Consider the following 23,248-nt stretch of genomic DNA (forward strand, 5'->3'; position numbering starts at 1 on the left):
AGTGGTGCTTTTGTACCTAGGTTTTATGTGATTTTAATGAAACATGGATAGTTGTGGCCACCTGCTGACTATTTGTGGTTTAAAATAAAAAGTTTTCTTGTCTGCAAAATACCTGTCTCTTAGTATTTTTACTAAATTTAAGGAGTTGTTTATTTTATTATTGTTGATGTAAAGAATTCCTACAGTGTGTCCCATGTTGATATCTCTAATAAGTCAAACAGAATTGTTTCTTAATTTTCTGGCCTTAACATTGTTATTATTTTAGTAAACCATCTGTGACTACTGGTATAGAAGAATTAATGTCTAACTTTATGCCAGAAGTGGCTAGCAGTATATAATAAAACCTAATAAAATACTAGTGTTTTTAAAGACCTTTAAAACAAGATAGTTTTACTAAACCAGAGCTAGTAAAATATACACACATATATACACAAGCACACACAAATGCATGCTCATCTTTAAATATCTTCCACTTTCAAAATAACACTAGGTCACATTTGTACTAAAATGCTTTCCTGTTCGTTGAGGACTTCACAGCTTTGAAAGCTCTTCACCCAGCATGACCAAACTGCAAGCTTGCAGCAGCCTGAGAAGGCAGTTAACAAAGATATTATTAGAGCTCGTCTCTAGGCTGAGAAACGGGAGTGTGCGTAGTAATGACATACTGGAAGGGGAAAATCCAGATTTAAATCTTTTGAATTTTAAATCATGTCTTTTTGTCTGTGGAAGGACATAGTAATACCAGAAGCAGAGGAGTTATTCCGTAAATGCAGTTTGTCATTGTTTGTGTTCCCCAAAAGTTTGGGGACTGTGAGCACCCAGGAAAGCTGAGTTGTTAGGATTCCACTTAAGTGGAGCTCATTTAAGATGTAGAGTATTGTCTGCACTGCTTAGGAATGCCTACACAAAGGCTGCTGCTCCTCAGAGCCGTGGATGCTTTAATGTTGTGGTTGTCAACAAAATAAAGTCTACCTTCCACTGTGTACTTTGGGGTTAAGAACTTAAACTAGTGTCATTGTCACAAGTCTGTCATTCTTAATTACAGATTTCAACCAGATTATGTCCAGAATGACCTCATCCCTCATTTTCTTGGCTTCTGATCATGAAATGTACCTACATTCATGAGTTTTGGATAACTTTAAAGAAAAATACCTGATATCCTATGAGTTTTGCAAAAAATATATTCAACATGCTATTAATACACAGTTGAGGCACATTGCTGTCTAATTTCCACTTTAAAGGTAGACTGTAGTCTTCATAAATTTACTTTTTATGTATTGCAAAAGTTTTACAGGTAATTTTTTTAAGTCAGACACTAATATATAAAGCAAACTGGGAAAATCTTCTTTTGCCCCATTTATGTATCTTAGAAGTAATTACTGAAACCATTTTCTCTATACATATATTACGTAAGTAAATATATGTGCAAATATACACATATGGCCACCACATGCCTGTAATCCCAGTACTTGGGAGGTGGAGATAGGAGGATAGCAGATTTGAGACCAGCACATGGTAACTTAGACCCTATTTCAAAACAAAACAAAACCAAAAAAAATAGAAAGGGCTAGAGGTGTGTAGTTCAGTGGTCGAATCCTCATTGTTTTAATCCTCAGTGCCAGTAATAATAAAAGGATAAATCATGCTGTTTTTAATTTATTCACCCTATAAACTATAGTTGGAAATAAAGATTTCCATTTCTCTTTTCATGTGTTTCTTCCTTAATATTAGTAATTGAATCCAGAGGTGCCTTACCACTGAGATATACCTCCACCCCTTTTTATTTTTTAATTTTGAGACTTAGTCTCACCAAGTTTCCATACTAGCATTGAACTCAGGATCCTCCTGCCTCAGCCTCCCAAGCAGCTGAAATTACAGACATGTTTCACCTCACCCATCTCATTTCTGGATTTCTAATATTTTAACACTGCCGATGAAAATGCAGTAAACATGCTTGTACACAAAGATTTGTCTTATGTATTTCTGTTTAACTAAATAATTTCCTAGAAATAAAATAGATAAAAGAAATACACATTTGACATTTTGACTACTGCCAAAAAAAGGTGTACCAATTTTCACTCCCATCCCCAGCATATAACTGCCATCTCCTCCTGCTTTTGCCAGAACCCTTATTTTGTCCAGTCTTATAAATGAAAACTATGCCTCATTGTTAAAATTTATTACTAATAAAATTGAACTTTTGATGGCCATTTGAATTTCTTCTGTGAATTTTTTTTCTTCTGTGAATTTTGACTTTGTCTGTTTTTCTACTGAGGAATCAGTGTGTTTTAAATTATTTTGTATAATGACCAATGATGGCATTATTTTTATTTCTAAAGCACAATCCAGAGTTTTGTGTAAGCCACTGGTGTAATGCTTATTTAAGCAGATGAGTGTTATGCCATGTTGACAATGCTTGTGAATGCTATAACAGGTACCCAAAATAACCTAGTAACCTCAAATCTGTTCCCCAAATCTGAGGACTTGATTAATACAGTGTCAAAGACAGAACATACTGCCTACAATCACGTGGATGATAGAGGAATGTGCATTCACAGCCCCACTATTACCCTTTTGATGAATTTATACATGTCAGAAGGGTCTGCTTCCCCCAGACATGTGTCCACTACCCCGCTGGAAACTCATAATAACCCTGTTGATCTACAATGACTTTGAGTCAAATGGTGTCCATATAGTTGAGTACTTACACAATCATAAGTGGCAGTGCACACACATACAATTCTCCAGTGAATTCTGGTGGAGTAAGAGTGGACAGGGGAATGTGATCCTGAAACTCCCAGTTCTCTGATCAGATAAGTTGAAGCAAGGATCAAACAATACATGGAATGTACATTTTCATAACATTTGAAGCAAGGTATAAAATAATTTTTTTCTGTCTCCAAATTTTAGAGGACGTTTCTCTTGGCTAGAGGTTCAAGTGCTATTCCTTACATTGCCAACTAAACAGGCTCAGGAAAGCCATCTCAGCTCTTAGCTATCGCATGTTAATGAGTCTTCTTTGAAAGCTTTTCTCTTAATCATAAATTCAAACTTTTATTATTTTCAATTATTTTATTCAGATCATTGACTTATAAATCTCTTGGTAATTATAATGATTAAGAAATAATATCCAGTATTTATTTAACATCCTGTAATAAGCACTGTATATAAATTACCAATTTGAGAAGCAACTTATGAATTTATTATTTTAATATGTTCCTATCCCCTGGTAAAAAAAAAAATTAAAAGTTCAATTTTCCAACACCAATAGAGGCTCTGGCTCACCTAAAACTTCAGAGAGAACTTTTATGATTATGCATCACTCCCTCATGGCAGAAAAAGACTTTAAAAAGTATTTAAAAGTCCAGTTTAAAAATTGCATTTACATATAAAGCTTTTTCATACCCTTGAATGCTGCAGTGATTTCTTAGGTATGATACCAAAGGCGCAGGAAACCAAACAAAAAGAGATGAGTTAGATGACAGCAAAATTAAAAACTGAGAAAGTGAAGACAACTCACAGAATGTGAGAAAATATTTTCAAATCATATATCTGATAAGGGTCTAGAATCTAGATATATAAACAAATCTTAAAAGACAACCTGCATTTAAAAGATTTGAAAAGAGTTCTTTGAAAACATGCAAGTGGTTACTGATCACATGAAGGGGTGGTCAACATCAGTCATTAGAGAAATGCAGCTGAAAACGATAACGAGATCACTTTACACCCATTGAGATGCCAAGAACAATAATAAAAGAAAAATAATAAGTGTTGGAGATGATATAGAGAAATATGAGCTTTCACTCATTGTTGGTAAGAATGTAAAACAGTGCAGCCTTCTTAGAAAACAGTTTGGCAGCTCTTCAGAAAGTTAAATATAGAGTTACATTATCACCCAGCAATTTCATTTCTAGGTATATACCCAAGATAAATGAAAATCTATGTTTGCACAAAACCATGAACATGTTCATAACAGCATTTTTTCACAATAGATCCAAAGTGGGTATAATCCAGATGTCCATTAACTTATAAGTAGATAAGCAAAATATGGTAAGTCTACACAATGGAATAGTATTCAGCCATATAAAGAAATGAAAATTGATATATGCTACCATCATACAGATGAATCTTGAAAACAATATGCAAAGAAAAATAAGCTAGGCACAAAAAGCCACATTTTGTTTGTTTCCATTCATACGAAATTCTCTGAATAGGAAGATCCATAGACACACAGAGTAGACAAAATTCTGAGGGGCTGCAGAAAGAAGGAATGGGGAGTGACTGCTAACAGATACCAGGTATTTGAAATGTTATGAAAACATTCTGAAATTAAATAATGATGCTTGCACAACTTTAAATATAATAACAGCCACTGACGTGTTCTTCATTAAAGATGACATTTATTAAGCTACTGAAAACACAGGACTTCGAATTAAGACCTGCGTAGGTCATTTAACATCTACTTCTCGATTTTCTCACCTCTACAAGAAAAGTGATAATCTGTTTGACAAAGCAATTCAGGATTGAATGAGATAGTCACTGTGAAGTTAGCTGGCGAAATGGCTAAAATACAGGAAGTTATTCATAAACGCTAATTTAACTGGAATCAGATAAACACAGATTTGAGGACTATATATCAAGTAGGTTTGTTGTAGGCAGTTAACTTCAGATCTGTCTCTCTTGAAATGTGAGTGTGCTGGACAAGCATGGTGGCACACACCTGTAGTTTCAGGACTTGGGAGGCTGAGACAGGAGGATCATAGGTTTAATACCAACCTCAGCAACTTAGCATAGGAACTTACTAAATACTTAACTGACTGTGGTCCTGAATGGTCAGGGAAGAACTTGGCTTAGAGTTGTAACCACTGCTATATCAATTTCCAAATTAAGCTAAGTGGATAGTGCAGCCCAAATATATCAACTATAATTCTGGCCAGTATTGTATGGAATTAATGCAAAAATTAAACTATCTTTGTCTCATTTTGCTTTTATTTGGCTCAAGATTTTTTAAAATTCTAATACCATATCTTTAAGAACACATTTCTGTTCTTTCTGATACTATTCTGACAATAACATGTTTAGCCTGTGTATTTCCACATTTCCTTTTTATTTGAGGGGAGAGTACTGTGGATTGAACCCAGGAGGGTTCTACCTCTGGTTTATTTATTTATTTATTTATTTACCTATGTTTTTTAGTAAATACATAGATAAATAAATAGTGAACTCAGTGAAACAGGGTCTCACTAAGTTGCTACACACCTGCAATCCTATCTCAGCCTTCCAAATATTGACATTACAGATGTGCACCGCTACACCAGGATTACTTTGATTTAGGACCAGCTTCACTCTTCTGAAAGAAATTATACCATCCTCTACAATACCTCTCTTTCTAGGTCATAAAGTAACAGTTGCACCAAAGCAATTCCCCTAGAAATAAATATTTCAGGACCTAGGTTAATGGGTCTCAAATCGCTGAAGCCAAGTTATAACTCTGAAAATGGAAAGAACACCTGGGATCAGCTACTCTCTACCTCATGTGGCTTAGATTTACCCATTATAATAGAATTAAGCAAGAAGTTGCTCCAATGGATTATTAAACACCTCCAGTTTTTAAGAAGTTATCACCCAAACAGCTTTGAAAATTAGAAAGTGCTTTCTAACTGATGAGGCAAGACCTCCAGTCATTGATACCAGTTCTGCTAAGATTAGGAACAAATGAATTAATTTTTTTTTCTTCCTCCAGCAGCTCTTCAAACAACTGAAGATGCCTATCACATCCTATCTGAAAAACTTCTATTTCTCTCACCATTCTCATGGATTATGACCAAAGGATATAGGTCTCCTTTTTAAAATAGGATGCATTTCAATGAGCCTCTTAAATTCAGAGAGTTGAGAAATGGGGGTGGGAATTTTTTGACAGTTACATTAAGTTGAACATAGGAATGCTTATCTTCTCTGTTGGACTTGGTAAAGCAGCAACGTCATCTTTCCCAACCTATACTTTCCCCCAGGTTTTTCACCCTTTGAAAATTTTATTAGACCATCTGTAAGTTCATCCTAATCTCTAACTGTATTTTACTTAGCAAACACTACTCTGGGATTTCACCAAAGTCTGTCTCCCATGTTCATTCACTTATCAAAATCTACTGAACATCTGAATACCGGGCATTTTGCAAGGCACTGGGCATACAGCAGTGATAAGGTGGTTTCCCTGTTCTTCTGGAGCAGAGAGCCCAGTGAGGAAGCCTACATTGATAATATGGTAACACAAATAAATGTACATTTACAAGAGCCATTACAGAATCTTAACCTCTTTCAGAGTGAACTTTTAATGTCATTCCTCTAATGGATTTCATTTTCAGGACTATATCTCAATGACTCTAACAGATGTAAGCCATAAACAAACCCAAAGAAACTAAATAAGTTAACTTACTGAATAGCATTTTTAAAGTATTATTCATCTGGTTGCCATATAATGCCTGCCAAAAATGACAATTTGGATTTGGCATAATTAATGCTTAGCTGTACTTCCAAGAAATAATTAGCTGTGAGTATTTCTTGTGGCTCTTCCACTGATATCTTTTTGGACCAGAAAGTTCCAGGCTGTCACACAAATGACCGGTGGAATTTGAAGAACCTAACAGGTAATATAGAGTTTGGGGGGAGTAGAGGATGGGAGGAAGGTGGCCTCAGAGTTGGAAATGATCTTAATGATGATACGATGTAGTTTTATTCTTAGGGATGAGTCTGCTTTGAATTTCAAAAAGATTGCTATAGTTTCCTGAGAAATGTGTGAGATATTTTAATAGTGGGAGCTACATCAGAATAAAGTGATTTAAAAATATGCTTTCACTCTTAGATGGATTCAATGGGAGAAATTGGTAATAAGTGGTACTCTATAAAAAAAAAAAACTGGCTTACTCAGCATACCCAAACCACCAACAGCTATGTTTAACAAGAAACTGATAAGCAGATACTGTGTTCTGAATTCTGCGCTACACAGTAATCACAACTCCAAGAAGAGACATAAATTTTTGCTTTGCTATTATGAGGAAAGACAAGCCTTTGGCCATATTCACTTCTGGATTTTTTTAATACAGCAAATTTGAATACGAATTCACCAAAACTGAGATGGAGTAAAACCCTCTGCATATAAAGAAGTGTCTACAATGAGCCTGGTGATAGAAACAAATGAAAACATTGATAATTTCTGTCACTGTGAGCTGCCTTTCCTGTTGCACCATTCTTGACCTATATTTTGTGCTGATTTCATTCATAGTGTGGAAAATTGTTTCCTTCTCTATTTGCACAAGTAGAATTCGAGCCTCTGGAAGCAGGAAGTTATTCATCCTTATGTTCTCCAAAGCACCTAACTGGTTACCTGATGCATAGTAATTACTCAGTGAATATTTATTGGAATACATACATGGACTAAATTACAGGTCCAAGTTGTTCTCCCAACTCTCATAGTACTACTGACTTTGAAGGGAATCCAACCAAATTACATAAGAGAACTGAAAAGATTTTTCCAGGGCACAAAATTAAGTGTTAAATGTGGGGAGTTTGGACCAAAAAGGGTCTAAAGATGACAAGGGGATCACCTTGAGCAGCTGGAGGGGAGAGAAGGAATAGATGCTCCCAGTTCATGAAGGAGGTGTGAGTGGACCAGAGAGGAGTGACCAGAGAATGGCCAAAGGCTGGAGGGAAGCACGGGGAGTCAAATGGTTCTTCTCCCCAAAACAACCTTTGGCTGACTGAGCAAGTCCATTCACAGTTTTGTGCTTTTGTTTCTTTAAAATAATCAGACTGAATGTGATTAATGACTTGTAAAACCAGTTTTAAAGCAGTAGAATACCAATAAGACTTTCACAATGGTGGCAGAGGAGCTTCGGAGAGGAGCTCTAGAACCCACCCTCTTGGCTATCACCTCGCCCTGGAGGCGGCCCCTACAGCTCATCAACTGAATCCACGGGGTACACTTTGAAGATGAGTGAGCCAGGGGACCTCTATAGGTCTTCATTTCAAGAACCTGTATGTCAAAGTTTAAGAGAGAAAGGAGATAGAACTGCTGAAGTGACTGAATGACTCCACCCAACAGTTCGTGAGCAGAGTTTGTGCAGAAAGATATGCCTGGCACACAGTAAACACTCAGAAAATGTCAGGTTAATGTATGTGGGAAAGTAGGATAAGTGTGTAAGACCCACATGGTCATGGGAAGCCTTGAATGGCGGCCACCTGTATTATCCCTAAAGAAAAAGAGAACAGTCAAACACCATGCTTTCGAATTTCCCCTTTCGGTTCCCCAAAACCTCGCCAAGTTGACGGAACACTGAGAGCAAGCCTGGGCCACAAAGTCCAGCTAGAGATTATGTTGAAGGACACTGGCGTTCTCTTATGTACCCTGGGGACTAGGGCAACTTAGTGTTATCAGGAGAAAGCTACTCCCTTGCCTGTGCACCAGGACAGTTGCTCCTTGGGATGCTGGTCATGCAAGCAGCTAAGCAAGCGGGTGCTGATGACATCACTGCTTTGGAGCTGGACATACAAAACTCCTCTCTGAGAGGGGATGGCATGGCACTGAGGGCACTGTGCAAAGGATACATGTCACTCATCCAGCTGGCCACCACTAGACAAAATGCTGGGTGGGGGGAGTCACTCTTGGCACAGCACCATGGGGGACAAAGGTGCTATCCGTCAGCCCACAGCCTCTGAGCAATCCTTGGAGGAGGCACTGATCTCGTGTAAGCTTATCCCAATATATCATATGTTTCACACAGTGTTTCCAGGCACCTCGTTTGGCTTTTGGGAAATCTACCCCCACTTCCTTGGCACAACTGGGCTGTGGACATGACACCACCAGAGTTTGCATTCAGCAAGAAACAAGAAGGCAACTGTTTTAGTTGCTTTCTTATCCCTGTGATCAGCTGTGCTGATAAGCACAGCTTAGAGAAGAAAAGCTTTATTTGACTCTTCAGTCCATGGTCTGTAGATTTCAAGGCAGAAATGGTGGCAGAGAAAAGCCACTTTTAGTCATGGCAGGTAAAAGTAGAGATCGTGAGAGGACTCTCCCCCACCCCCATGGACATATTTAGTCCCAAGGCCACAGCTCTGTGACGTGCCCCCCTCCAGCCATGCCCTACCTCTGAATGTTGGTGCATTGGAGACATGATTTCAACGCACGAACTTTAAGGGGACATTCCAGATTCAAACCCTAACAGTACCTAGATTCCTCCACAAAGGAGAGATGGTTTCTAGAGACAAATATGAGATAACTTCAGTTATCTCATATTTTTTCCTTAGTTAGAAGAGAGACTGTATATTGTATATTAGGGAATTACTGTTAGTTTTCTACATTGTAATAATGATGTGTTTGTTCTTAAGAAATGCATGCTAAGATTTTAGGAATAAGTAGTTCAGAGAGCTGAACTTAATTTCAAGAGATACAGCAAAAATATATATTTATGTATATAATATCTATAATCTTATGTGTGACTAAATAGATCAAATAAATATGTTATCATGCTAATTGTTGGATCTATCAGTGGGTATACAAGTATTTTATGCAATGTTCTTTTTCTGAAAGTTTGAACATTTTCATTTTCTTTTTTTTAATTTAATCATATAGGGTATAGAGTAGGGTATAGAGTAAATGACAAATGCACATACATAGTTCTTGGTGCACTCCTCACTGGAGCCCTCCCCATTCTCCCCTCCCCACACACATATGTCTGTGATATTGAAATTGGTAGTTTTGTATACATTCATAGCATTTTCATATTTAAAAAATAAAGAGGCCGGGCGTGGTGGTGAACGCTTGTAATCCCTGCACTTGGGAGGTTGAGACAGGAGGATCACACAGGTTCAAAGCCAGCCACAGCTATTTAGTGAGGCTCTCAGCAACTTAGTGAGACCCTGTTTCCAAATAAAAATATAAAAATATAAGTCTGGGAGTATAGCCCAGAGGTAGAAAGCCCCTGGGTTCCACCCTCAGTACCACCAAAAAAGAAAAAAAAATTAAAAAAAAGAAGTAGAAAAAGGGTTTTCTTTGATCCTCTTGTAGGAGAAATAGGATAATGAATAATTATAAACATTAAAAGAGTCAGTGTCAGACTATGTAATGGGGAATTTGGTCTGAATCAAAGAGTGCTCTAGTCTTTGTCCCGAACTGATAGTTTTTTTTTGCTGACAGGCTGACTCGTGGCGAGCCTTTTGGCCATGTGGCATCAGCTTAACCTCAGGGATGAGGAGAAGGACTGGAGGCTGAGTTTAACCACAAGGGCAATGAATCTGTCAATCAATCATGCTGATATAAAGAAGTCTTAGTAAGAACTCTGGACACTGAAGGTCGGGTGAGCACTCATAGTTGGCAACATGCATGCATAACACCAAATATTGAGATCTAGAGAGTAGAACATTCCAAGGTCAACAGAAGCTTCAAGATTAGAACTTACCTGAACTCTACCGTATGTGACTCTACTTTTAAAGAGTTCTGATTTGTATTCTATCACTGTAAAAAACAGTAACCATGATTTTTATTGAGTTCTATGAACCCTTCCAGTGAACTATCAAAATTGGGAGTAGGTCTGGAAGCCCGTGAACTTGCCGAAGCTGCCAGCATGAGGGCAACTTGGGGACTGTGTTTCAGACTTTGCAGTTTGGCTAGTTCTAGGCATAAACATTCTCCTCAGTGCTTTTCTGTGGCTATTTAATACTCACAATGTAAGTATTAATGGGTTGTGCTAAGACCTACTATTTTAACTAATTTACAGATAAGGAAACAGAAGCTGAGAACTAAATTGTCCAATATCAGACTGTGAATAAATTGTGAAACTAAAATTTAACCCTGGAAGGCTGCTCCAGACTCTGTATATTTTGTTTAAAAAAAAAACAAACTTATATAAAAGGTATAAGTGTAAAGAATTCCACAGTAGATAAGTCCAGGGAGCAACTTAGGTTCTGTCCTGTCCCCTCTCTTCTCTAACTACAGTTCTATGAAATAATAATGAACTTTCAGAATGAGGACATTGAGGCACAGTGATATCTTGTTCTCTGAAAGAAAGATTCAGTGATGTTTAGTCTTACATGCTTTGTTTTCCAAAGCCATTATGGGGACTAATTAATTTTTAAAAGAAGTCCAAGAGTTCTAAGAGAATGAACTTTCTCATTAACTCTTCCCTTATCCAAAGAACCAGACATCTACATTCTTGACAAGTTCAGTTAATAGTAAGCTTGCTGTAAAATTTCAGTGGCATGGAAAAATGTTTAAACAGGGGAAGCAGTCCCACACCTCTCTCAACTAATTGATAGTTGACAATAATCCAAATCTAAATGGCATGGTCTTCATAATTTCAAAATAGTGGTGGTAAAAATTTTAATGCCCCAAAGAAATTATGTGAGGGAAGATCTGTCTAATAAGCATGGCTTCTGTCTGCTTTTGTGAAATCCAAAATGCTTCAGTAGAAAAGTTCTAATTCCAGACCATAAGTTTCTGGGTTTGCAAGCACTCTGATAAATTTTTAAGCCAACTAGCTGAATACGCATTAAATTTTAATCAAATAATCACAAAAGCATGCAGATAAATGGCACTATATAGGTGCAAGTAAAAAGTGTGAATGACCCACTGCAGTAGTCACCCTGGTTGGACATTTGCTCTTTGGATTTGTGCATGGATGTGTGAACAGTGCCCTTACATAGGTTCTGAGGACGCCATTCTTCTCTTGCCATCCCCAAAAACCCTGGAGGTAAGCAATTCACCAGAGGGGGGAAATTAGCCAATGCCAAGAGCACACAAAAACAAGAGAAACCCGAGCGATTAAAACCTCGGGTGCTGCTTTATGCTGCTAAATTGAGCCTAATGACCAAATGAGTCTCTAAAAAGTTAGAGTTTATACTCTTCCAGAAAATTCCTTAAGTAGCTGATATTTCACCTAAAAAAAAAAAAAACCTCACAACTCCAAATATTGTGTTTTAAGGTTATGCTTGCTGACCTCTATAGTTATGTTCATTTTATTATTTTTTTCAGTCATTAAAGGAAATTTGGTTCCAAAACATAATTATCTGCTGTTCTAAAACCTTATATAAAGGGGAGAAAACAAAATAAAAACACCACTAAATGAAAATAGGAAACAGAGTTCACATATTCCTTCATCTGTAAAATAATAATAATGAAAGTATATAACAAGAAAGGAGCACAAGTGTAATAAAGTAAGTCATGCTCAGGAAACCGGGTCTGTCTTCCTCCCAAGTAATTAAGTACCATGAGGCTGTTCTGTAAGTGGAAAGAATCGAGGTGCAGTGGGAGAAATTTGCTTTCAGCAAGTCCTAGCTAAGTGCGTTATCCCTCGGTCTATTTTCATTATATGAGTTTTTGATTTGTGCATTCTTTGAAGTTTGCCTCAAGGGAAAAAGTTGAATCGGGACTCTTTGTGACGAGAATCTCTGGCCTGGAAGGTTGGCGCCTTCAGCGGTTTCTAATGCCAAGCTTCTAAGATTCTGTTCCTGTTCCAAAAGCTGACGGAGCTTCCTTGCAAGTCTCTCTGAAAGCAATGAATGAGACTAAACTCCAACAGATTTCTGCCTTAATAAACCCTTAACTAGCCTAATTAGCTTGGTGAATTAGCAGTGTGGAGAGCAGAATGCAGACTATAGCAGGCCCAGCTCTGGAGTGAAGGCGCACTGGGCCACAAATCACGCACGCAGCAGGACCAGTGGTAAGGCACATTCAAGAATGGCTGCAGTGATAGGGCCGGGAGCTGCTGCCGGTCTTTAGCTAGTTCCACAAGAAACATGGATTTGGAACTTTGAGCCATGTAAAAGTGTACTTACACCCCGAAAAGGCTTTCTTTCCAGTGCCAAGCCTAGTGGGTAGAGGAATGAAATCATTGATACCTTTAGACTTAGAAAAGGAAAGATAATTTTAAGGTGGTTCTGGGTAGCTCTTTTCCAGCCCCAAAGGAAAGCAAAAAGTAAAATCCCAAAATGGTATTAAATGTTGACAGGAGGAATTCAGGTCATTTATAAGAACTATCTGAGCGAGGCATGGTGGCACATGCTTGTATGCCCAGTACTTGGGAAGCTGAGGCAGGAGGATCTCAGGGTTGCAGCCAGCTTTCACAACTTAGCAAGACCCTGTTTCAAAATAAAAAATGAACAGTAGGGCTGGGGTTTATCTCAGAGATAGAATGTGCCTGGGTTCAACTCCCAGTGCCACACACACACATACACACACACACACACACACACACACACACACACACACACACACAAAACGATCTGGCCTTTCTCCAGTAGCTATACTCAACCCTATCAAATGTACCTGCTTTTATGAGAAATTTTTGCTAACATTCTCTTTATTATACTAGAATACAACTCAGAGACAACATACCCTACCTTTAAGTGTAATTTCAAAAACTAAATATACTGTTTGACTGTATAATGAATATTAACTTTAAGAAAAGTAGTTTATAATCAGCTATGTCTGTAAATGTTTGGTCATGACTTCACAATGGAGTACCTAGATGTACAAAATAAAGTTGAGTTTAAGAAAATAATATCTATTCAGTAGATTACCAACCTATTTCTACTGTACTTGTAACTCATAAATAAGGAACAAATATATTTATATGAATACATGAAATCACTGCTATGCATTGGCTGCTGTTTTCTTGGAGATGCAACTACTACAAACAGCACTGCCATTGGTGGCAATTTTCTGAAATGCTACACAGTACTTGTTAAAGTTTCAAACTCAACACATGTTTAAAATTGTAAAAAAAAAAAAGAGTATTCAACATGTATATTTTTAAACACAGGGTCTAGGGTTGGATACTATAGGATTTTTTTCTAAAAATCTGCATGAATGTCCAGTGGACTATGTCAAAGTTATGAGAGATGCAGGACAATCCTACATTTGTGTGGGTCCATTTGCACACTGCAGAATGGTTTTCTTAGTATTGCTGGTTCCTGCCCAGGAAATGCTAGTAACCCATTCCAGACCCTCCCTCACTCAGTGTTGCTTATCATGGTAACAACCCATAATTACTTCACAAAACATCCTTTTGAGGACACAGTACAACACCCATTAATAATTATTGTTCTAGTACCTTGCTCCCTCTCATCCTGAAGTCAGATAATAGTTTGGGAATGAGGTCAGGCCCCAAGTAGTGGAAGGGAGGTATGCTCTGATTTTAGGGTATGATAGAGCATGATTCAAGCTCACAAATACTCTCTCTTCTCAAAGATTCTCCATTCTTTTTTCTGTTGTTTTGGGGATTGAACCCAGGGGTGTTCTGCCTCCGAGATCTAGGCCCAGCCCACTTTATTTTTTTATTTTGAAACAGGTTATCACTAAGTTACTGAGGGCCTTCCTAAGATGCTGAGGCTTCTCAGCCTCCCAAGTACTAGCATGGGATTACAGGTATATGCCACCTTAATTTGCTTTTTTTTTTTTTTTTTTTTTTTTGGTGGTACTGGAAACCCTTCTACCTCCAGGTTACACTTCCAGACCTATTTTATACTTTTTAAATTTGGAAACAGGGTCTCTTAAGGCAGCAAGGCTGGCTTCGAACCTGTGAGATCCTCCTGTCTCCGCCTCCCAAGCGCAGGGATTACAAGTGTGCGCCACCACACCCAGCTTAATTTGCTTTTTTAAGACAATTTTTCTGTGTGTATGGTACTGGAAATTACCAGTTTTATTTCTTATTTGAAAATAAGATCTCACTAGGTTTCCAAGAGCCTCACTAAATTCCTGAGACTGTCCTCAAACCTGTGATCCTCTTGTCTCAGCCTTCCACTTACTAATTACAAGTGTGCTCCACTATACCTGGCTAAGTCAAATATTTTTTGAAACAAGTATTATATAACAATTATCTGGTAAACATTTTGCCAAAGCTATATAGTTCCTCTGATATTTTTGCTTTTATAATTCTAAAGAATGTGTTTTTCTGCCCGTAGGGCTTGATATTTTAAATCATATTCCTAAACCAAAGAACTAAAATCTGAAATGCTCTGAAATATAAAACTTTTTGAGTATCAACACAATGCTACAAGTGGAAATTCTACATCATGAAATTTTCATGAACAAAATTAATAAAAATATTATGTAAAATTACTTGCAGCCTATTGTATAGGATATATATGAAGCATAAGTGAATGTCATGTGTAGACTTGGATCCTATCCCCATGATGCCATATTATATTTATGTAAATTTTCAACATCCAAAAATATCTATAATGCAAAACATGTTTGATTCTAAGCATTTCATATAAGGGATATTCTACCTGTAACATAAAGATAATTTTAACTGCAAATAGCCATCCATCAGTTTACAAATAGAGAATATAGACTTTCATAACATATGTAGGAAATATATTGAATTAAGCTATTTTTAAATAATTTTATAGAAGTGGGTTTGCACATGCATCATTTCATGTGATCCTCATAGACCTTTTGAGAGAAATGTTATTATATCATTTATATTTAGAACATGGTATCTCCATCAACATTCCTACTGCTAAACAACTGACCACACAACTTAGAGAGAGATTTATTTGCTCACAGTTTTTGGAGATTTACAGGTTCAGTCCATATCAGGCCAGGTTTGTGGAGTTCAGGGCATGGCGGTGGGAAGCACACATACAAGGCTCCACTCTCACATCACAGATGCTGGAAGCAGAGAGAGCACAGGGGGAGGAGAGGATCTTAAATAATCCCTCAGGCCACACTCCCAAGGACCCCTCCTTAGGGGTCATTGTTTGTTGTTTCCATGAGGGCGAGGTTGACATTCTAAATTCAAACCATTAGAGTGGAAAATCAGAGCACACACAAGTGATATACTCACAATCACATGACTAGGAAATAGCAAAGATGGGACTAGTGTCCAGAACGCTGGCCCTTATTATGCTGTTGTTTTCAACCATAGCTTTAGCAACCTGAGATGTCTGCGAGACTATTCTGCTTAAACAGATTCTCTTCTGGCAGAAGCCCCTTCAAAGCCTGGTTCTAGTACCACTGTCTTCCTGAAGCCTTCACTAACCTTCTCTCCACAGATCTTTTCTCTGTTTCCAGTTTGTCTGAGCTCCCACCATAACAATGATTATGTTGAGTAGATTGTCCTTTTCTTACTGGTACATGTTGGATTGTGAGCTCATCAAAGCTCAGGGAAATTCCTCTTTTTGTCCTCAGAGCCCAGCAGGGTATCAGGCACCAGGAAGACACTGTCATCAGGAAGCTTGAAGAGGCATCTTTGTGCAGGGTCCTGTGCTAAGCACTAGGGGAACACGAATAATGAGGACAAACACATGTCCTGCCATTCCGGCTCCAGCCTGGTCAATGTGTGAATGCCTGAGTGATACTCTCTGAAATGAGTAGAGGAACAATATTCATAGAGACTACAGTGTTCAGATTTGTTTTGCCTTGTACCCGAAAAGTTCAAAGATCAGCTAAAACTAACTAAAGAGATACTCATGGAAGATAAACTAGATTGATAATGTAATGAAATCCTATGAGAAAAAATAAGCTGATAAAAAGGAGAGGCCCAGGAAGGTGTCTTCTTTCAAGATCAAAGATGGAAAATGATTTTTGGTGAATAGAATTGATTTGAAAGTGAGGCCAACAGAGAAGCTCACATTAATCAAAAGGGGAAATGGTAAGTGCAAGGCTTGATCCTTTATCTAGAAGAATTTTAAATAGCTTTAATAATGGAGGAAATATCTGGTTTTCCAGGTGGTCAAGGAGAGAAGTATAATTTAAAGAGATAAGGCTTTTGTGGCACAAAGATAAGAGAGAAGGAGCAGAATTTAGCAATACACTAGTTATGGATATGAGGTTGAAGAAAGTACACGAAGATATCAAGCGCTAATGAGAAATTATAAAGAAAAAGAAAGGAGATATGTTTTGTGGAGAAAGGAGGTAAATAATTCATTTGTTGTCTGTTGAGTAAGAAGTGATAACAATGAACACAGTAGAAAGTATAGTGTTTAACATGTAGACCATATCTATAGACGCCATCAAAAGGCATTTCAGTTGCAACCTTGCATTTCTTTCCTTTTTTCAACCTAAGGGGCATAAAACCACTCTCCTTAGCTATTCTGATTAACTACATTTATAAATAAATATACACAAACATATAAATATGATTTATAATTACAACCACAGTTATAAATAAGTAAACAACTACGAAGAACTAACCTATTCCCGAAACTACAGAATATGTTCTAGTTCTTATCACTTGTCACACCAATAACCTCCCCCTCCATGGGCTATACAGGCTAAGACCAGTATCCTCTGCCAGTATTTCCATCTCACAAAGGAACTAGATTTTATATCAAGTGTTGAATTAAACATTGAAGAAGGAAGAAAATCTGTCTTTATTTTCAGACAACAGAATTCTGTATATAAAAATTTTTAAGGAGCACACAGATAAGAAAAACTATTATAACTTATTTTTTAAGTGCAGTTAAGAAAGACCTCAGGATACAAGAGCAGTAATCAAATCAATTATATTTTGATATACTAGCAGTGAACAATTTAAATGTTCTAAAAGATTTTAGTGCTGGTTGCATAATTTGTAAATTAACTCCCCAAATTATTAAATTGTTTGATTAAAATATATATTTTATTATAGTTCCATAAAGCTTCTTTGTAATTTAATTTTAGAAAAAGATAAACATTAATACTTTTTTCCACAAAAGGAGGATTTTACTCAATATCTATGCCCAATTTCTATGCTGTAATCTCTTGTGTTACATGCTCTGCCTTTGAGAAATAGAGCCCTAATTAGGGTATTTCTGGACCATTTTCAGAGTAGATATCAAATGTGACATTGTTATAAATCTTTGCACTGACACCAGTGGGCAGACCTTTTGATGGTCACTTTTGATTACTGTTTAACTGGAGAGTACTGATGAGCTGGCGGCAGCGAAGCACGTGAAGGGAAATGCATGGTCAAGGATGGTTGTGGAAGATCAGAGTCCTCATTCCCTGGGATTGCGGGGCATGCTGTAAAGGGACGAGTAGCACTGGTCACTTAGAACAAAACAAATTCAATTTTCAAGACCCACTCAGTTTCTTGGATGTGGGCAGATTCATATTCTCTCTCTCTCTCTCTCTCTCTCTCTCTCTCTCTCTCTCTCTCTCTCAGCTTTAGATTAGTTTTATATTTTTTTTTCTGTCTATAAACAGAGCTTTAAAGTTTTAGGTATAATTTTTTTTTTTTTTTTTTTTTTTTTTTTTTGCAGTACCAAGGATTGAACTCGGGGGCATTCTACCTCTGAGCTACACTTCCAGTCCTATTTTTTTATCCTTTTTTTTTTTTAAACAGGGTCTCACTAAGTTGCAGAGGGCCTCACTAAGTAGCTGAGGCTGGCTGAAAACCCTGTGATCCTCCTGTCTCAGCCTCTAATCCAAGTACTAGGATTACAAGCATGAGGTAAGAATAATTTAAACTAATCTAATTTTTCAATTTTCATTCTTAGTACTTATTTAAATCTGTATCTTAATAAGTATAAATAGCTAAGGTGATAAGGTAATAATGGTTAACTCCTAAAATAGTAAAATACATTATAAATACTTTGTACTTTTTTATTTTATTGGTGTATTGTAGTCATGCATCTTAATGGGGTACAAGATGGTAGAAGTATACATGCACACATCACTCATTTAGCCCTTCCCCAATTCCCACCCCATTCCCTCCTTGATGATCAAAACAAACAAAATATTCAAAACTGTCAACACAACTCAGGTACAAATAATTCTCACCATTTCTGGGGACACCAATAGAACACAATCCTGAGGATCTACAAGTGATCACTGCTTAAAATGTCAGTAGTGCAGTCCTCACAATAGCCCTCTGTCTTTGGCTTTTTAAAGCTTCTTTGCTTATAACTAAAGTGCATTTGTAAACATAATGCATGCTCAGAACAACAATGAAAATCTTTATTCTTTACAGTTTGTGTTTCCTGTCTAGAAATACCATGAAAACCATCAGTGGAATGAGTTTAGTTTCTGGGCTCAGAAGCTAAATTTTCAGATATAATTTCCCAGGCTTTGAGATTGAAATAAACAGGTGGTCAAGTGGAAAGAAAAATTTCTTTGTGTCTACGGCCATATCATCTCAAATATGCTGGAACTTGGCTGATCTCAGAAGTGAAGCTGGGTTGTTGGGCCTGATTAGCTGGACCTGGGAATACTGGGTGTTGTAAGCGTAAACAGGGAAAAAAAAAAAGTCTCTCTCTCTCTCTCTCTCTCTCTCTCTCTCTCTCTCTCTCTCTCTCTCTCTCTCCTTCCCTCCTCTCCCTCCCTCCCTCTTGGCAACAATAGAATTAAAATAGAATTAATAAACTGATTTCATGGTATTTAGGCCTGTAGCCATTTACTTAAACTTTTTAAAGTTTTTTAATCTGCTATTTTTTTAGAACTTAAAAGAGATTTATGAAAATTAAAGCAATCCTCTGTTAATGGTCATATTTTAAGATTACTTATTAGCTCAATATTCTAATTTAAAGAGGCATAAGCCAGGCATGGTGGCACATGCTTAAAATTTTCAGGACTTGGGAGGCTAAAAAAAGAGGATTGCAGGTTCAAGTATAGCCTCAGCAAGAAGTGAGACTCTCACCAACCTAGTGAAATCCTGCTTCAAAATTTAAAAAATAAAATAAATAAAAAATAGGGTTGGGGTGTAGCTCAGAGGTAGAGTGTCCCTGGGTTCCAACCCCGGTGCCACAGATACAAAAAAAAAAAAAAAAAAGAATTTACTGTTTATACAGAAGAAGAATAGGCATAATAATAGCTACATATATGTGTTAGGTCTTGACACAATCTCATGACAATATTTTGCAAAGAAGTTTTGGTGAGAAAAGTAAAGAAGCATGCTGTCACAAGGACTGCCATAGACTTCCAAAGTGAGCAGCTCTATAGATTTCCAGAGTAGTAGGAACTGTGCTAAGCATTTTATGTACATGAAGACCTATACTCTTCATAAAAATCTAAGAAATAATCTTTATAATTATTTCACAGATTTAAAAAAAAAATAGAGATTTGGAGCCAGGCATAGTGGTGCACGCTTGTAATCCCCGCACCTGGGAGGTGGAGACAGAGGGATTACGCAGGTTCAAAGTCAGAGTGCTGGCTTAAGAGACCCTGTTTCCAAATAAAAATACAAAAATAGGTCTGGGAGTGTAGGCCGTAGGTAGAAGGGTTTCCAGGAACCCCAGTACCACCAAAAAAATTTAAAAATAAATATTAAAAAAAAGAGATTTGGGAATAAATCTTCTCCAGAGACGGTCCTAAAATTTGTAGCCAGAGTCTCATCAGAGTTTATTGGTTGGCTGTTTGGTTGGTTGGTTAGAACAGGGATTAGGGAAATTCTACCTCTAAGATGCATCCCCAGTCTATTTTATTTTTAATTTTGAAACAGTGTCTCACTAGATTGTTGAGATTCGGTAAGTTGCTGAAGCTAGCCTGAAACCTCCTATTTTATCTCAGCCTCTCGAGTACTGGGCATACAGAAGTGTGCCACCATGCTGGTTCTCCCTGGCTTTAAAGCACATTCTTACCTCTCTTCTTCTATGTGTCATCTAACAACTCCTTGATAATAAAAGATGCATAATAAATTATATAAGAGTATTAATATAAAAATGAATTAAATTTTCAAAACAGCTAATTTTATCCTTTTGTAGAAAATATCATCACCATCATCATCATCAATAACAAACATCTACCATCCCTCCAAAAAGTCACCCAAATTTCATTAATGATTTTGTGTTGTTGAAAATTTCTCAAGTCAGTGGTCACTTTGGAGTCAAAATATGGGCTCAGTAGGAGGAACAGCAAGAAGGAACGATTTGGTGGCTTTGATGCAAAGCATACATTGAAAAGGTAATTTTTTTAAAAAAATAGAATAAATGGATTTCAGGCTGAAATAATGAATGTTAAATTAAGCCTTTTATATCAGGAATAAAGGAAGTTTCAGAGAGGAACCAAATATAATTTCACTTCACATCTTCTTTTATACTAGTATTTGTTTTAAGAACAGCCAGTTGTCTATCTGGCTTCTCGTGTTAAATAAATTGATTTTAAATGAGAGAGTTTTAATAAGATATCTCTGTTCTTGGTGCATTTGCAGCTCTGTCCACAGTGTCCTTATGGAGTCCAAGAGCTAAAAAATATTCTGAGGTTGTTCACACTTAGGTCCAGATGAAATGGCAATTATCAAAGTAATGGGGTCAGCAGAGGGCCAATTAGCTTTTTCTGAATTAGCATGGGGAAAGGAATGTGGAAAAATTAACTGTGTATGACTTAAACTTCACTTATTTGCTGCTGGGTACACATATTTCTAGAGCCTGATTCATCTTTAAAAATGGAACCCGTTGGCCGCGGAGCCTGAGCTGCCAGGGTCCCAAGTGGTGCACCCACAGCCCCTCGGCCCCCGAGCCACCGCCCTCAGCCCCTCCCCTCGCGTCGCAGCATCCATCCGGCCCGGCCATGGTGGTGCTCTCGGTGCCCGCCGAGGTCAGCGTGATCCTGTTAGATATCGAAGGTACCACTACCCCGATTGGTTTCGTGAAGGATATTTTATTTCCTTACATCAAAGAAAATGTCAAAGAGTATCTGCAGAAACATTGGGAAGAAGAGGAGTGCCAACAGGATGTCAGTCTATTGAGGAAACAGGCTGAAGAAGATGCTCATCTGAATGGGGTCGTTCCAATCCCTGCAGCTTCTGGGAGTGGGCTAGAAGACCTACAACAGATGATCCAGGCTGTGGTAGATAATGTATGCTGGCAGATGTCTCTGGACCGAAAGACCACGGCGCTCAAACAACTGCAGGGCCACATGTGGAGGCGGCATTCACAGCTGGGCACATGAAAGCAGAGTTCTTTGAAGATGTAGTTCCAGCGGTCAAAAAGTGGAAAGAAGCTGGAATGAAGGTGTATATCTATTCTTCAGGGAGTGTAGAGGCACAGAAACTCTTATTTGGGTATTCTACAGAGGGAGATATTCTTGAGCTTGTTGATGGTCACTTTGATACCAAGATTGGACACAAAGTGGAGAGTGAGAGTTATCGAAAGATTGCAAACAGCATTGGATGCTCAACCAACAACATCTTGTTTCTGACAGATGTTACTTCAGAGGCCTGTGCTGCTGAGGAAGCAGATGTGCATGTAGCTGTGGTGGTGAGACCCGGCAATGCAGGATGAACAGATGATGAGAAAACTTACTACAGCCTCATCTCGTCCTTCAGCGAGCACTACCTGCCTTCCTCAACAGAGAGGAGGATTTCTAAGAAGACCAAAACTACTACTCAGAGTTGTCCCCCTAATGTCTAGTTTTATTCTAATGGTAAAGCAACTTACTTACATATGTACACATATGTATGTAAATGTATGTATGTGTATGCCCAAATTAATTTTCACAGGATATAACTGAAAAAAGTCTTCAGTTCTGTAAAGATGCTTTATATATAGAAATTGAGACCATAACTCTAACCTTTATTGAGGGAAAAGTGTAGTCGATAGAAGAAATTGCTAAAATACAGATCAAATGTGTTTTAAGTCATATACAGAAGTAGAAAGCTAGTTCTGAGAAATTATTCAGAAGCCTTGTGTTTTTAAGTACCGGAAATACATCAGAGACACTCCTAATAATAACTCATTGCTCTTGGCTAAATATCAGAAGGCTTACAGCAGCAGCATTTCAGGTTTGCCTCCCTTTTGTACAAAAGACAAAGGTATTTGTTTCTACTCCCAAAGAGTAAAATTGGGAAGCAAAACTCACTTGAGTCTTGGATCATTCAAGTATCTGTTATTTAAGAAGAAACTTAAATTGCTAACTTGCAAATCATGTGACCCCACAGCAAGTACTTGCCTTATCAGTGAACAAGGTGCACTGATTTAGTACTAAAATAGGAACATGGTTCTTAATGTTTCACAAAACAGCCCTAATCATGCAGGTTCTTACCATCATGGATTTTATAGTTGTCTAACTATGTCTTAGCACAGTTTAAGAATATATGTTCATTGACACTATTTTTTAAGGTAAAAATTACAAGTTTTACTGAAATTAGTTCATAACACTAAGAAAAGCCCTGATATAACATTTCCTTCTCAGTGGATGTAAGGAATGTAAATTTTGTAACACTGCTGTTTATCCTGGTTCAATACTAATAGAATTTTGTGTCAGTTTTATGTTGTGATGAATAAAAGCATTTTCTTCTCAAAAAAAAATGGAACCCGTTGGAGATCCTATAAAAAT

At 37.5% G+C, this 23,248-nt stretch overlaps 1 protein-coding gene across 1 annotated transcript; it reads left to right on the forward strand.

The window, feature by feature from the left end:
• Positions 1–21,771: 21,771 nt before the first annotated feature.
• LOC308265783 (enolase-phosphatase E1-like) lies at positions 21,772–22,194 on the forward strand (the record flags this gene model as incomplete). The annotated part of the gene is made up of 1 exon (XM_080699697.1): positions 21,772–22,194. One exon carries the CDS (start codon positions 21,772–21,774, stop codon positions 22,192–22,194), a length of 423 nt encoding a protein of 140 aa, XP_080555823.1.
• Positions 22,195–23,248: the final 1,054 nt, after the last annotated feature.

The sequence above is a fragment of the Muscardinus avellanarius genome (genome assembly GCF_963383645.1).
Source record: "Muscardinus avellanarius genome assembly, chromosome: 8".
Lineage (NCBI taxonomy): Eukaryota > Metazoa > Chordata > Mammalia > Rodentia > Gliridae > Muscardinus > Muscardinus avellanarius.